This window comes from Chenopodium album, chromosome 18 (genome assembly GCF_948465745.1).
Source record: "Chenopodium album chromosome 18, dcCheAlbu1.1, whole genome shotgun sequence".
Taxonomy (NCBI): Eukaryota; Viridiplantae; Streptophyta; class Magnoliopsida; order Caryophyllales; family Amaranthaceae; genus Chenopodium; species Chenopodium album.
The window spans coordinates 19,622,136-19,637,784 of NC_137851.1; the positions used below are offsets into that span (position 1 = coordinate 19,622,136).

General features: G+C 37.6%; 1 protein-coding gene across 1 annotated transcript in view; it reads left to right on the forward strand.

Annotated features, from left to right (window-relative positions):
• The window catches only part of LOC145590596 (uncharacterized), a 31,737-nt gene extending 17,202 nt beyond the window's left edge, over positions 1–14,535 (forward strand). Inside the window, exon 2 of the mRNA XM_081647022.1 lies at positions 13,803–14,535. Within this exon, the coding sequence (XP_081503148.1) occupies positions 13,803–14,305 (503 nt within the window). The 3' untranslated portion in view covers positions 14,306–14,535. The remainder of the gene's footprint in view (positions 1–13,802) is intronic.
• Positions 14,536–15,649: the final 1,114 nt, after the last annotated feature.

Sequence of the window (15,649 nt, forward strand, 5' to 3'; positions counted from 1 at the left end):
CTTGGCCGACTGACCCTTGCTAGAGCCAGCCGTCCTCTTGTTGATCAGGTCCTTGATTTCACCCATGAAACTTGTCATGAATTTCATGAGTTTGTGACGTGGGGAAAACTAGGTCGTTGGGCTAATTCTCCCTAAGCCAAACAAAATTTATAAACACTCAACAAACCTAAATACAAGTATAGAGGTAAGTCAAGGGTCGAACCCAAAGGAACGGTAATGCCTAAGTGCTTCCAATTATATGCCTAAGCTAGGTCGAAGACTAGAGATAAAAGGTGGCTCTAACAACTACTAAAACGAGGAAACCAAACAAATATAAGAGCTAGGGATTAGGATTCACTTATAATAGCAATGAACAATGCAAATTGGAATGGAAAGTCGACTAAGTCAAGCAATGTGAGGGAAAGTCAATCATGCAACCAAAAGAGCATGTCAAGCTATTCTCCTAGAGGTCTAACTAGCGTCAACTACGATAAACTCTAGCTAGGAAACATCACAAGACACCTCAATCGTGTAAATGCAAGCCACAAATCAATGGTCCGTATCAATGTGAACTTACAATGCAATCTAGTGCAATAATCAAAGTTAGCTACTCTCTAATTAATCACACACATGCACATGATCAATCAACCAAGTTTAATCACATCATCAACTCCATCAATTATCCCCAATTTACATCAATTCATTACATCATAAGCTTCACCAAATCCCTAACTAAACAACTACTCAAACATTATCATCAATTCTACCATTACAAACATGAATAACCAAAATCAATCATCAATTCATCAAAATCCAATCAAATCAATCAATCAAAACAATGAAAATTAAACAAAGCAATAAATGAGATAGAGTTTAGAAATGCTCATTGATGATAGAGTAAATCTCCAATACAATTGTCACATTTGAATCTTCAATCTCTCAATCACCATTGAAATTCCTCACTTTCTCTCTCTAAAATCTACTCCTAAAATTAACCCTAAACTAGAGAGAGAAGCTCTCAACTAAGCTAGGAAAAATGATCTAATTTCTAATTGTGTCTCCTTCTAATTCTACCCAAAAATGGGTATTTATAAATACAAGAGATTAAAAGAAAATAAAATAGAAATTAAAATAAAAGAAAAAGAATATAAAAGGAAAAGAAAAAGGAAAAAGAAAAGAAAAGAAAAGAAAATAGAAATAAGAAAAGAATAAGGAAAAGAAAAATAAAAGAATAATAAAAAGAAAGTAAAAGGAAAATAGAAAAATAAAATGGGAAATAAAATAAAAGCAAAATCCCCAAAATAAGAAGCCAAAGCTACGGGAATTGTTGCTCCAAAACTCAAGGGAATTATCCCATGCTTCGCACCATCTTCAAGCACGCAGCACACCATCACAGCCACTCATCAACATCAATCAACGGCCAACAATTTGCCACGCACAAATGGAGACCCAGCTGTGTGCGGCCGCACTCGTTGATTGTGCGCCCGCACCTGCTGAGGTATGAACGAAGGAGGAGCAGCGGCGGTTGCGGGTGATTGCGGTGGTTGTTGTGTGTGTTGGGTTGCTGCAGTTAGAGTTGCGAGGTGAGGGAGTGAGGAGTAGCAAAGCTGTTGTTGTTGCGTGATTTGATGTTGCTGCTGGAGGAAATTGCGTGTGAAGCTGGCGTTTGTGCTGCGGTTGTTGGTGGTTGACGCGGTGGCGGAGATGCGATTGTGTGTTGGAGTTGCGTGGTGAGGTGCGTGGCTGTTGTGTGGCTGGAGTGTGTGTTGGGGTTTGTGGGCAGAGGTGGTGATTGGTGGTCGGAGTGATGGCTGGTGCGGTGGTGGAGTTGGAGTTGATGTTGCTGTTGAATTTGATGTTGCTGTTGTGGTGTGCGTGAAGGGCAGGGGCTGGAACAGGGGAAGGCAGAGGAAGAAAAGGGAGGAGTTGCTGCCTCCTTTCATCACCATCACCATCATCTCACTATCATCACCATGATGGTGATGAAGGTCAAAGTATGCAGTAGTTATCATCAATTTGGACTTCGAACCAACACCTACAAACGCACAAAAAAACGAGGAATAAAAATAAAGTAAAATAAAACTAAAACCGATAAATATAAGTAAAAGAAATAAAATAAAAATGAAAATAATAAAAGAAAGAAAATAAAATAAAATGAAAATAAAATAAAGAAAAGAAAATGAAATAAAAATAAAATCAAATAAACTAAAATAAAATAAAATAAAACTAAATCTATAAAATCTAAAATAAAAAGGAAACAACTAAAATAACGAAAATAAAAGAAATAAAAGAGAAAATACTAGAAAACCAAAGAAATGCTCAAAAGCCGTAAAATAAGAGAACAAAGGTAGAAAAGAGAGAAAAAGCATAAAACCGAGCATTTATTGAGCAAGAAAGCAATGAAAAGAGGACAAAAAGGACCTAAATGCTCATCAAATGTGTGCCATTTATGACACACATCAGTTTGTCTTGGGTTACTAGAGCCTGACCCCTACCGCCTGGGTCTTCTTGGGCAGTGGTCTAGCAGTCTGCTGGTACCAGCTTTGTTTTTTCCTCGTTCCAGCTTATCTCTGGAACGTATGTGCTTAGAGAGGAGTGACACATCAGGGCCCACTCGGGTTTCGACTTCACAGTCATTGTCCATATCTTGGTCTGAATAGACCACCCCATCGGCTCCAGGCCGGTTGGGTTCAGGTGGCGGTACAGACTCTTGAACCATCTTAAAGGTATTCTCCCCACAAACGGCACCAAATGTTTTGGGTGTTTTTAGTCCCTCGGGAGAGTTACAGCTCGAAGATTGGTCCGTTGCGGCCTGTACCTGTAAAACAACGGAGACTTCGGGTGGTTGGAGCTCCGCCTCCGACGATCAAGTTAGAACGTGGTCGGAGAATGTAAAGAGTGCGGAAAAGTAAAGTGAGATCTTCTCGGATTCCGAGATTAGGTGGTTTCTCTGATGTGAGAGAATGTAGGGTAGGTTGTAATAAATGAATTGTAGATGTCCCCGGAATGGGGGGAATCCCCCTATTTATAGGGTCATTGGTAAATGTGCCCTTGATTAGGTCACTCTGACCTAATTCTGATGGGCTGCGCCGAATTACGGCTTTCTCGGGATTTGGGCCCTAAAGGCCGCCTTTTCTCCTAAACTCTGGGAACGCCATGTGTCAAATGAGGATAGATCCAGTTTGGATTAATCTTGGACTGACACGTGTCGCCTGCGGGTTGGTCCACGTGGCTTGAGTAAAAATTACCCAAAACACTTTTCATTTTGATAGGTTCTATTTTCAAATTTTCATTTTTGTTTTAAACTTTTTATGCTAAGAAAACTTTCAACTTTTATCATTCTTTATCCCATTACATAGTCTACAGAGTATATAATAATATTAATATATCCATACAACTCTCTCTTTCCATCCAAAAAAGTACAAATTAAAAAAAAAAAAAAAGGCTATATATTATACTTTATAAAAACAGGAAATGGGAAATATTAAAAAAGAACGGAGTAAGCATATTATTTCTCTTTTCCATTAACACTACTTTCACTAATTTTACACTAACCACTTTTGCACACGTGTGTGGGGGTACTTTGTGTGGTTGGCCATACAATGTGGCCGGGGTAATTTATTTAGGGATTACTCGTTCAGGTAGGGATGACTCAGTTAGGGGTTACCTATTTTGGGTTTACTTTGTCCAGGTTTACTTGATCTGGAAATTACTCGTTCGGTCAGGGGCTACTCGCTCAAGGGTTACTTGGTCAGGGGTTATTTCTCGATTAGAGATTACTCAGACGGTTAGAGGCCCTAAAAATGTAGAAGAATTTATCAGTGTCATATTTGTTATCAATCATCAATTATTAAGGGTTTACAATATTTATATAATTATATTGCATTAATTAGTGAACTTATTTTTTTGACAGTAATTAGTGAACTTAAATGTACGGAGTAATGAATGTGTAAGGACTATGTAATTAGAAAGAATAAGAAAAATATAACATATCCATGTAGCTTTTGTCAAAAAAAAAATTAAAAAATAAAAAATAAATAAAAATGTTATAATCTGCTAAAATTGGAAATATTACACTTAAAAAAAACCTATAAGTTTTAAAATTTAGGCAAAGTATGTAACTAAAAAAAAAAAAGAGTGTATAGTAATGACAAATTGACAACAAATTACGCTACCAAAGTAATTTTGTTTAGCAATAATTGTTCGAACTAATGTGGGAAAGAGGGATTAAAAATAATGAGAAAGAGATTAAATTAATTTTCTGTTCTCATTGGAACAAATAACATTTTCTCATTTGACCTTGTAAATTTGTATTTTGGAGGTAGTTATAAGATCTCTACTCTCTAGGTGGGTATGATTGTATGAATCATAGGGTATCTGCATACACCTTTTTTTCTAAAAAAAATAAAATAAAATAAAATTTTCAACCACTAATTTTGATTCTCTAAGTGTTAGTAGGTGTAATCTTCTAAATCTCCATGCTATGCGCAAGCATAATTTCTTATGACATAATTCAAATCTTTGTATACTTTGTATTAGATAAATTGTTACAAGTCATCGATAAAGGTGTCAAAAACCTACCAGACTGACCTGATCCGAAATCGATCCGAAAAAATCCAATTCAGATATGACTTGTTTGGACATTATAATTTGGTATGACATATTCCCTCTGTTTTTAAATACTTGCTCCACTTTCCCTTTTCATCCGTTTTTAAATACTTGCTCCACTTTCTTATTTAGAAAGCTTTTATAATATTTAATTCATTTCTCTCACCTAGAGAACCCATCATAAATCTTATTTTACTAATTTCTTATTCTCTCTCCTTCACTTATCTCCACTACTTTTGCTTCTTACAATTTTTCATTCTTCCACCTACCCCACTACTTCCTTATTTTTATTACTTTATCCAATTTCTTCTAAAACTCCGAGCATGGAGAAATGGATCAAGTATTTAAAAACAGAGGGAGTATCTAAGAATTACACACATGACAATATTTAACCTTACGTACTTCCTCCGTATCTTTTTAGTTGCTACATTTTTCTATTTTGGAAAATTTTAATTAGCTGCAACGCTTTACATTTTTGACATTCTTTCTCTCTATCCCTCTCCTATTCACATGGGTCCAATTTATTTTTCTCTCTATCTCTCTCCTCTTAAAAAATTTGTTTAGGAGATCGTGAAAATAAAAGTGTAGCAACTAAAAAAAATGGAGGAAGTATAAAGCATTGGTCAAAGTGGTTTACATGAATAGTACAAAAGTCAAAATGAAGTTACGCACTCATTAAAAAATGTAGAGAGTATATCTAAAAAGTAATACTCCCTCCTTGTTTAAGTAAGTGTTTGCTGTGTTTTTTTTTTTTTTTTAAATGTTACGCTTTTTTTATAAGAAGGAAAATGATCGTATTTCATTAATAATAGATAGTCAAACAACACTTACAAACAATATTTTTTTGAAATCTAAGATTCAAATACAAGTACAAATCACCATAGAACAAGTTACGTCATAGATTCGATCAATGACTGCCTTAATAAAAAAATTCATCCGAAACAATACAATATGTAAGTTAGCACTAATTCGGCTTGAGATCCACAGATGAATAGTTGTTTGAGTGAAAATAATCATATGGTTTTCTAGATACTTCCTGAGATTATGAAACCCTAAATTTTTAATCTTCGGCAGACGATCAAAAAATGAATTTAAGTCTAATTGAATAACTACCATCTTAAAGATAGGATCCATTTATTGAAAGCAATTAAAAAAATTTTGGGGCTCACCACCGGTAAAAAAAACACAGGTGAAAACCCCTACAAAGATTCATAGTTAAGACCTCAAGAGAAGAGATAGAAGAGAAAAAGAGAAAAGGAGAAGAGCGAAGAAAGACCTTAAAGGAAAAAACAAAAAATTTTAGCTATGGAGGCTAGATAAACCCTCCATAGGGAAAAACCCTAGAGGGAACCAGAAAATTCCTCCTAAGAGTAAGTCCTAGAGGGAATCGAGCTATTTTTTGGTTAATTTTAATTTGTTACACTTTTTTTAAACGTAAAATGCTACATTTTTATATTATATCTTTCGATTCTCATGATCCAACCCAACTACCCAAGTATATTATTACTTTTATTATTATTATTATTATTATTATTATTATTATTATTATTATTATTATTATTATTATTATTATTATTATATCTCAAAAACAAAAGTCATACAACCTACAATAAATTAGTGGGAAGCCGAGATACAATCTGGGCCCCCACTCCTCTAGCTATAGCAAAACCTACCCTAGTGAAGATATGAGCTGCAGCACGAGCCCCAATGTCTTGCGTCGTCGAGAACCTCTGAATCCGCTTCAGTAACGCAACAGCCTCCTTCTCTAATTCCCCAAGCGAAGAAAAGGAGAAGGGTATGAAACCATATCCAATAGCCTGACATCGAGCTTCATACTTAACCCGCTTCCGATGAGCAGCATCAGTCACAACCCGCCCAGGAATAAAGTCAGATAGCCCTGACTGTGTCAAAGGAGAAGACCCTGTCAAATCAACACAGACATCGCGATAAATTATTATTATTATTATTATTATTATTATTATTATTATTATCTCAAAAACAAAATCATACAACCTACAATAAATTAGTGGGAAGCCGAGATACAATCTGGGCCCCCACTCCTCTAGCTATAGCAAATCCTACCCTAGTGAAGATATGAGCTGCAGCACGAGCCCCAATGTCTTGCGTCGACGAGAACCTCTGAATCCGCTTCAGTAACGCAACAGCCTCCTTCTCTAATTCCCCAAGCGAAGAAAAGGAGAAGGGAATGAAACCATATCCAATCACCTGACATCGAGCTTCATACTTAACCCGCTTCCGATGAGCAGCATCAGTCACAACGCGCCCAGGAATAAAGTCAGATAGCCCCGACTGTGTCAAAGGAGAAGACCCTGTCAAATCAACACAGACATCGCGACCACGATCCCATGAATAAAGTAACACATCCGCAGGTCTGAGGGCCTCGTCGTTCCCTCCAGCCAACCCAATGTCAACCTCCTTTCTCGCCGAAATCCCAGAACGATAGCAAACATCAACAAGGGTATCCCGAACGACATTATGCCGATGTTTAATACCCACAATACCAGCACAAGACACCGCGTGATCACCGAAAATATCTCCAGCAAAAACCCTCGAACAAGCAGAGCACGACGTCGAGACAGAGAATAAAGGAACACCCAACCGATAGGACAACACACATCGATAAGTCTTAGCGTTCATCGTCTGACCCAACCCCGAAATAGGAACCGCCCGAAGCCAAGCTGAGGTATGATCACCCTGCTGTGATTTCCATAATGCTGATTGTCGAGGAGTTAAAGAATAAGCAGATTCTGCAGAAGCGGTAATCTTTGTGAAATACATATCTGCCAATTTCTTCATGTGTTTAGGGGCAGCGACCTCACTAGGATTACTCAAAATGTCAGACTCCACTGTTCCATTAAACAAACACAACGCATCCTTAAAGGCTCGTCCAAGACCAACAATGCCAGCATGCCGAAGAAGTTGTGTCTGCAACCCAGCAGACTGCAACCGAGAAGCAAGAAAAGCATAGTGACGAACATCACCTGCAGAATAAACACCAAGCCCTCCAAACGCAAATGGTAAGGTGGCAAGCCGCCACTGCCAATCACCAAACCCAGGCCCCGAAGCGGTAACAATACGCTCCAAGGAAGATCGAAGAGCTCCATCAAAAGTGCGCTGAGCTACCTCAAAAGTACTAGGAGGACAAGTACGTAATGCAAAGTAGAGTTTTGAAACTCCAGTACATGCCCTAAGTAACAACAGTTCACACTGAGGATCATCAAGCATAGCGACCTTATCCATAAGGACAATTGTCTTGGTCACCCTCTGCATCACAAGGTCACCACTGAAACCAGAATCGGAACTAGCGGGACCTCCAAGCAACCTAACACCACGCAAAGGTCGAGCAATATTAGGCGGAAAGACACCCACCAGCCTGCTTCGAGGGTCTTCCGTAGGCCAGAAAACTTCAGTTTTTTCCACGTTAAGACATAACCCAGAACGAGGTCCTTCCTCCATAATCAACTGCAGAACTTGCCCCACCACCAAAGTGTCACCAATAATCGTGCCGTCATCTAAATACCAAGCCTGAAGACATACATCAAAAGTCTCCCTAATTTTACATACCAGGGGTTGTAAAACCAAAGAAAAAAGCAAAGGACCAAGGGGATCACCCTGCTGCACCCCTTGAGATGACCATAAGGTGTGGTCCCCATAGTACAACCTGGCTGGATTAGAATAGCAGAATTCAACCCATCGCGAAATGCCTGGACAACGGCGACGTACCTCACTTAACATGACCGAACGATCAACCAGATTGAAGGCATTTTGAAAATCCACCAACAACATAGATAGACCCACATCAGAACCACGGTCCTCAATCAACCGATTCACCGCATGAAGCATTGCCTCACCACCTGAAGAAACCCCAACACCAAATTGAAGGCCATCAAAGTAACTCCCTAAAGACTGACCAACCATAACAGCACCCACCTTCGAAACGAGACGCCGCCAAACCGTACCCACAGCAATAGGACGGATACCACCACCGGGCTTGACAAGTGGCGTAAGAGGAGCACTAGCAATGTACTCTCCTAATTCCATAGGACATCTTCCAGCTAGAAAGAGATTAACCACCTCGGTAATAGAGACAACCAACTCATCTGAGACTGCCACAGCTGCACCACTTAAGCAATCCATAAGATGTTGAGCACGCAAACCATCCCTACCACATGATGTGCCACGAGGGAAGCTCTTAATCCGATCCAAAACAACAGCAGAAGTCGTAACAAGATGAAGGTGATCAATAGGTATATCAGGCAAGGATGGAGCTGGAGATGAAGGGTGCTTGGCCTGTAAATCCGCAAGAGTGGCGTCATTATAAGGAGCAACGCCTGAAGAAGAAAGAATCCGAACTGCAGCAGTGTAATGGCCATCGCAAATCTTCCTACGACACTGCTTTATATTACGCTCTTCCAAATCAATGTCCTCATCATCAACCGCCGACAAAGTAGGAGAATCCTCTGCCAAAATTTCCCTCACAAGCTGCAAATTACCACCCGCTACACCCCAAGAACAAATAGCACGGGAAATACTCTCTTCCTGATGCCGACGTCTGACCGAAGACCGAGACTCACGACTACTCCTCGGGCGAAAGATTTTAAGGATGCAAAGAGGTAACACCAACAAAGAGACCCAATTAGAAATGTCATCAGGCTTAGAGATCACCTTATCAAGAGTGCCTTTCAGAACCCGAGAAAACCCCAAACGACACTTGGGAGGGATAGACTTAACAGTGCGAAACCCCTTAGAGAATAAACAATCAAGAAGAGCCACATCAAAACCGCCGTTATTATCTCGCACCTCACCATCCACATGACCAACTCGAGCAGGAGAAGAAGAAGAAGGAGCTTGCGGCTTGCTGAAATTATGAAGCACAAAACGAACAATACCATCTCCTTCATCAGGGGGTGACACATCCTCATCCCTATCATGACGACACTTAGAACGAAACGTGTGCGTTTTATAGCAAACTCCACATAACCAAATCCCCATACGCCTAAAAGTAACTTCTGCCTCATTATAAACAGCCAAATTAGAAGTAAGAGAATGCCGGGTGATATCTCGCGCACCGATACAACAATGACGATCACTAAGATGCCTGATTAGAGAACGTCGAGTAAGGCCATTTCCACTCCCATCTTGACAACCACTAAGACCCACAAACGGACAATGAAACTTCACAACGACTCCCGACATAGGCTGCAAATAACCTCCCAAGTGACACTTGGAAACTGCTAATTAAACCCCTATAAAGCTGCCTGAAAACTGCACCCAAAACACACCAAAAACACCACCAAAACGCACCAAAACAACTGTCCAAAAAATGACCAGAAAAACCAGTCCACAACTAGACTTAAACCAGAGCCAAAACGCCTGAAAACTGACCTGAAAGACGCTGGAAAATGCACCAGAAACAGACCATAAACTGCACCCAAAAGCAGTCGAAACTGCACCTGAAACTGCCACAAACCACAGCCTTAAACTCGAGCAGTACGAACCTGAAGTATGCCCTAAAAACGAACAGAAATTTGCTAGGAAACCAGCCTGAAAACAGCCCTCAAACAGCCCGCAAACAGCCCTCAAACAGCCCTCAAAACTGACCCAAAGCCGCACCCAAAAACGCTCCAAAAACACACCCAAAAACACGACTAAAACAGACCCAAAAACACGATTGAAAACAGAGCAGAAACAACTTGAAATCGATCAGAATGTCACCTGAAAAACAGCCTGAAACTAGCCCGAAAACATCCCTCAAAACAGACCCAAAAGCCGCCTGATCATTGCACCAAAATCGATCAAAAAACGCACCCAAAATCACGACTAAAAACAGAGTAGACCAAGCTTGTAGATGCTGCCAGAAAACCGCTGAACTGCTCGCGCAACCTCTCAGAAAATAGCCCCGAAACTGCCTGAATGTCGACGGAAAATTGCTGCTAAGAACCCAGAAAACGCCCTTTGCCTGAGACCTAACACTTCGCCGGAGAAGAAGCCGGAAACTTGACGTGGAAGCCGGTGATCAACCCTAAAACTACCCAACCCTAATCGCCCAACCCTATTATTGTTATTATTATTCTTTCAAAAAAAAAAATATTATTATTATTATTATTAATTCGTTTTCTAACATTCTTTACTTTTCAATAAATTATTAACCTCCGTATCTTCTTATATAATTATTTAATACTCCAAATACATACCCATTTACCTTTTAAGTGATCAATTAAGATACCAAAAATTTTGTGTCGATCAAACTGTAACACTTTACCAAATCACATAAGAATTACATATATCCTACATTCCTACTCGACCTTTTCAATTTAAATGTCTCCGGAGGATTCCCAACTAGATTTCTCCATGGCCTTGTGTATATTTCACAATTTTAGTCGCTGTACTCTAAGTTGTGGATCGGAACTTTAACTTATTATTATTATTAGGAAAAATACACTTTAATAATCCCAACTATTGCTAATTTACTTCTAATAATTCTAACTAAGGTTTATTTTTTAATAATCTTAACTTTGCCTTGAGTTAGCTTCTAATAGACCCAGCCGGTCAACACCAAGTCAATGACTTGCTGTAACAGGTCACCAATACACGTGTCAGCATGTGATTGGTCTAAAATTAAAAAAAAAATAAAAAGAAAAAAAACTTTAAACCCTAACAGCCACCACCCTTCCCCTGCCGCCACCACACAACCCAACGGACAACCCCCAACCCATCGGAAAACGACCGACCTTGTCTACTAACCCCCGTAAACGACCGACCGGTCCCTCCGAACCCCTGAAACCACCCTATCTAGCCCACTCCCACCCACCAAACCACCTAAACCTCCCTCAAAAACTACCTCTACATAAGTGAAACCGACCATCCTCCCTTCCCAACCCCCAAATTCGGCCCCCAAGGCGGTTTCGAGGGGGTGTGAAGGAAGGAAAAGTGGCGCGACGCCAATTTTTTTTAAAATTTTTTTATTTTGGTTTTCCGGGAAAGAGGGAAGGAAGGGAGGAGAGTGGTTAAAGGGGTTGGGCCCGGCCATTTTCAGGGAGTTAGGAAGGTGGCCGACTGTTTTTCGATTGGCTGTGGGTTGGGCGGTGGTGGAGGGTTGGCTATCACGATTATTTCTGTTTTTTTTAAAGAAAAAAAATAGGCCAATCATGTGCTGACATATGGCATTTAAAATACAAAAAAAAAAAAAAAAAAAATAAATGAAACCCTTTCAATAGGTAACCGGTTTTTGGGTCTATTGGAGACAAACTCAGGGCATAGTTAGGATTATTAAAAAATAAACCTTAGTTGGGATTATTAGAAGCAAATCGGTAATAGTTAGAATTATTAAAGTGTATTTTTCCTTATTATTATTATTATTATTTTTAATAAAAAAAAATGAATCTAATAATAGATTTGCAGTGCATAAATTATTATTATTATTATTATTATTATTATTATTATTATTATTATTATTCATCGCTAATAATGCTACTAGTTCTATGATTCAAATTACTATTTTATATGTCCTTATTTTTTTTGCCCCATTAATAACAATCTCATTAATCTATTAGAAATACGGTGCTTTTTCTTCGTGACTGGCCATATTGCATGGCCAGGGTTATTTATAAGGCTTACTTATTCAGGGATTACTTATTTAGGGGTTACTCAGTCGGTTAAAAGTTACTTATTTTTGGGTTACTTATTCGGTTGGCGCGTTTTTTGCCGGGTTACATATTTAGGAATTACTATGCCAGTCATGGGTTACTTATTCTAAATTTACTTAGTCGATTAGCGTGTTTTCTATGTGAGAGTAATTCTTGACCAACCGAGTAACTCCTGAATAAGTTACCCCTAATCAACCGAGTAACCCTTAAATAAGTAACTCTAGTTATGTAACCTTAGATTAAGTAATCCTTATAAGTAACCTCGGCCACATGATGTGACAAGCCAAATATAAAAATTTGTGTTATAGATAATAAAGTCATTTCAAATCATTTTAGATTTACCAGGTATATTTTATTCATATAAAGTTTTCATAATTTTTACACGTATACATTTTAAGTTGAGTCTTGAAGATCGCAAAAAGTCAAATAGAGTTTTTTTTTTTTTTTTTTTTTTTTTTTTTTTTTTTTTAAAAAAAAAAAAAAGATAAAGAATAATTGGAGTATCAAATATGAAGAGTGTTATTCTGTAAATAATCAATTACTCCTTGGAAGAACCTTGACACATCTAATTCCAAACTCCAAGTAACACCTTGGGGGTATCTTGATACATATTTCCATAATTCCATGTGTTCTTATAGTCTCACTCGTTTTTTTTTCCTTCCTCTCTCTCTCTTGCAAGATTTACATTTGTAAAACACGTATGATAACTATGTATCAAAATTTAAAATAAAAAGTGGGATTTTTTGACTTTTACCATAAAAAAAATTCAAAAATTATTTTTTACCACCAAAACTTTTAAAAGTTTTATTTTACCACCAAACAAAAAATTAAAAATTGTTTTTTACCACCTGCCGTCAAAAACTTAACGGAATCTTTTAAATTCTATGATTTTCGTATGCAAAACATGTTCTTCATATGTTTAGGGGGGCATTTTGGTTCAAAGGGACCAATTTGAGGTTAGAATTGACAAAAAGTGATTGAAAATGCCTCGTTTTGTGTGGTTAAAAATATCTCAATTTGCATGAACACGCAAATGAGGCATTTTCGATCATTTTTTTGTCAATTATGACCTCAAATTAGACTCTTTGGGCCAAAATGCCCCCTTAAACCTATGATGAACATATTTTGTGCACGAAAATTGAAGAATTTTTTTTTAAAAAATTGTTAGATTAAACGGTTTTCTTAACGGTAGGTGGTAAAAAACAATTTTTAGAATTTTTTTGGTGGTAAAATAAAAGTTTAAAAATTTTGGTGGTAAAAAACAATTTGTTGATTTTTTTTTGTGGTAAAAGTCAAAAAAATCTATAAAAAGTGCATAGAATATTACTTTAGGTGTTTTCCAGAGACACCAAACTTTTTAGGACTTTTTGTTCAAAAAAAATTACTAGGACTTTAGGAGTTGTGAATTATATAATATCTATGTTTTATATTATTGTAACGATTAGGCACTTGCTACTCACAGTTTATGTCAGATCGTGACAAAGAATATGAAACGGAGGTAGTATAAAACCTTTCTGATTTACATATGATTAATCTTTGACTGTTCAGGTATGAAACTTGTATTTGAATCTGAAAAAGAAGATTGGGCTAAAACTGGAAAGGTAATTGGTTGCGGATTTGATCCAAGAAAAAGGGAGATTTACTTCACAGCTGACTCAGAGCTGGTGCATGTAATACATTGCAAGTCAGAGGATTTTGGGAGGCCATTATACCCTGTTATAGCTACAAACATTGGCATAACTATGCTAGTGAATTTAGGCCAAAGCAGCTTCAATTATCTTCCTGCAAATGCACACAGGACCCCTAATCCATGTTTCATTGGTCCCGTCGTAAACTCATCTGCAGCAACGCTTGGATACGAAGACAGCAAAGAGTTGTTTTCTATGGGAAGAATCGATGCTGAGTGGCTTAGTCATAGTGCAACAACTAAAAGTGCAGTTTGCTATAATAGTGACCTTTACAACAACACTAGGATTAACAAAATGGATGAGTACGAGGATGAAACAGAGGTCGAATTTATTGAAATTGTTTTAGATAGCACAAAACGGTGACTAGGGATAGTATAAGCAACACTATGACATTAACATTACAAATTTTTTGCTAACATAAGTTTATGAAAATATATGATCTGCAATTTCATTATAGAACTGAGTAGGAATGTACCTTCAATATTCATCATACGACGCAAGGCAACTCAAACACTTGAATGTCTTTCATTAGTTTTCATTACACCTTTTTTTTTTTTTTTTTTTTTTTTTTTTTTTTTTTTTTTTTTTATTTGTGTCTTGTACACTTGTATGCATGTATATAATAAGATAGCTTTGAGCAAGTAATAAAACTAAATCAAGGTGTAATGAAAACTTCCATTACTTATTTCATCTCAATTTTCAATGTTCATAGAGAGGTTCAGAGTGAGGTATATAGGCTGCTCAGATTGCCATGGTGTTGAGAAAATATTGAAACAAGTCTCGAAAGCAGTTCCCCTCCCTCTCCCTCTCTGCCTCCCTCACTTCTCTTAGTTGTTTAAATTGGCCAATTGGGTATAGTTCAATATCACCCCATGCATGTATCCTATTTATCATGGTTATTAACATAATCGATATGCTCTCCCTCTGCCTTTCTCTCTTCTCTTAGTTGTTTAAATTGGGTATTCTTCAATATCACCTCATGCATATGTATCCTCTTTATCATGGTTAATAAGGTAATCTGGTCCATAATAATCAAATTCAGCTGCAAATGGAGTTGTGTTTTTACTAATAACCTCAAATTTCTTATCAAATTCCCAATTGTTTTTTTTATTTTTTTATTAATTTTTATATTTTTATTACAAAGAGTTTATAAAACGAAAACCAAATTACAACCAAACATACAAGGCTAAAAGAAACTTTAAAACAACAAACCAAACACCAAACTAAACTCACCAACCAAACAAGAAAAAGAAATACACTTGATGAACCACAACGGAACAACATGCCAAAATAATCCCGATGTCAAGTCTTGCCATTTAACCAGAAGAACGAAGGCACCCAATGACCATCCAGTTCTTTATTATATACCCATACTTGCCACATTTTTGTAAACCTTGGAAGGGACTTTGATTAACAGTTAATACATGTGATGGGAATTGAACCTTGTAAAGGGATTGAAGCTGTATGGGAAGATACCGATATCACCAAGTTGTCTGCCGATATCAACCCTTATACGGATTGCATGGGTCTAAATTAAATATTATAATGATAATCATATCGGCATTAATGTATAACGGCGTAGATAATGGCTGGTCACCAAACAGCACGTGGCATGGATCAACCAACACTTGGCACAAAAGTGGTTTGCATGGCATGCAACCACTTGGCAATGGAGTTAGCTATAAATAGATGGGATTATCTTTATAA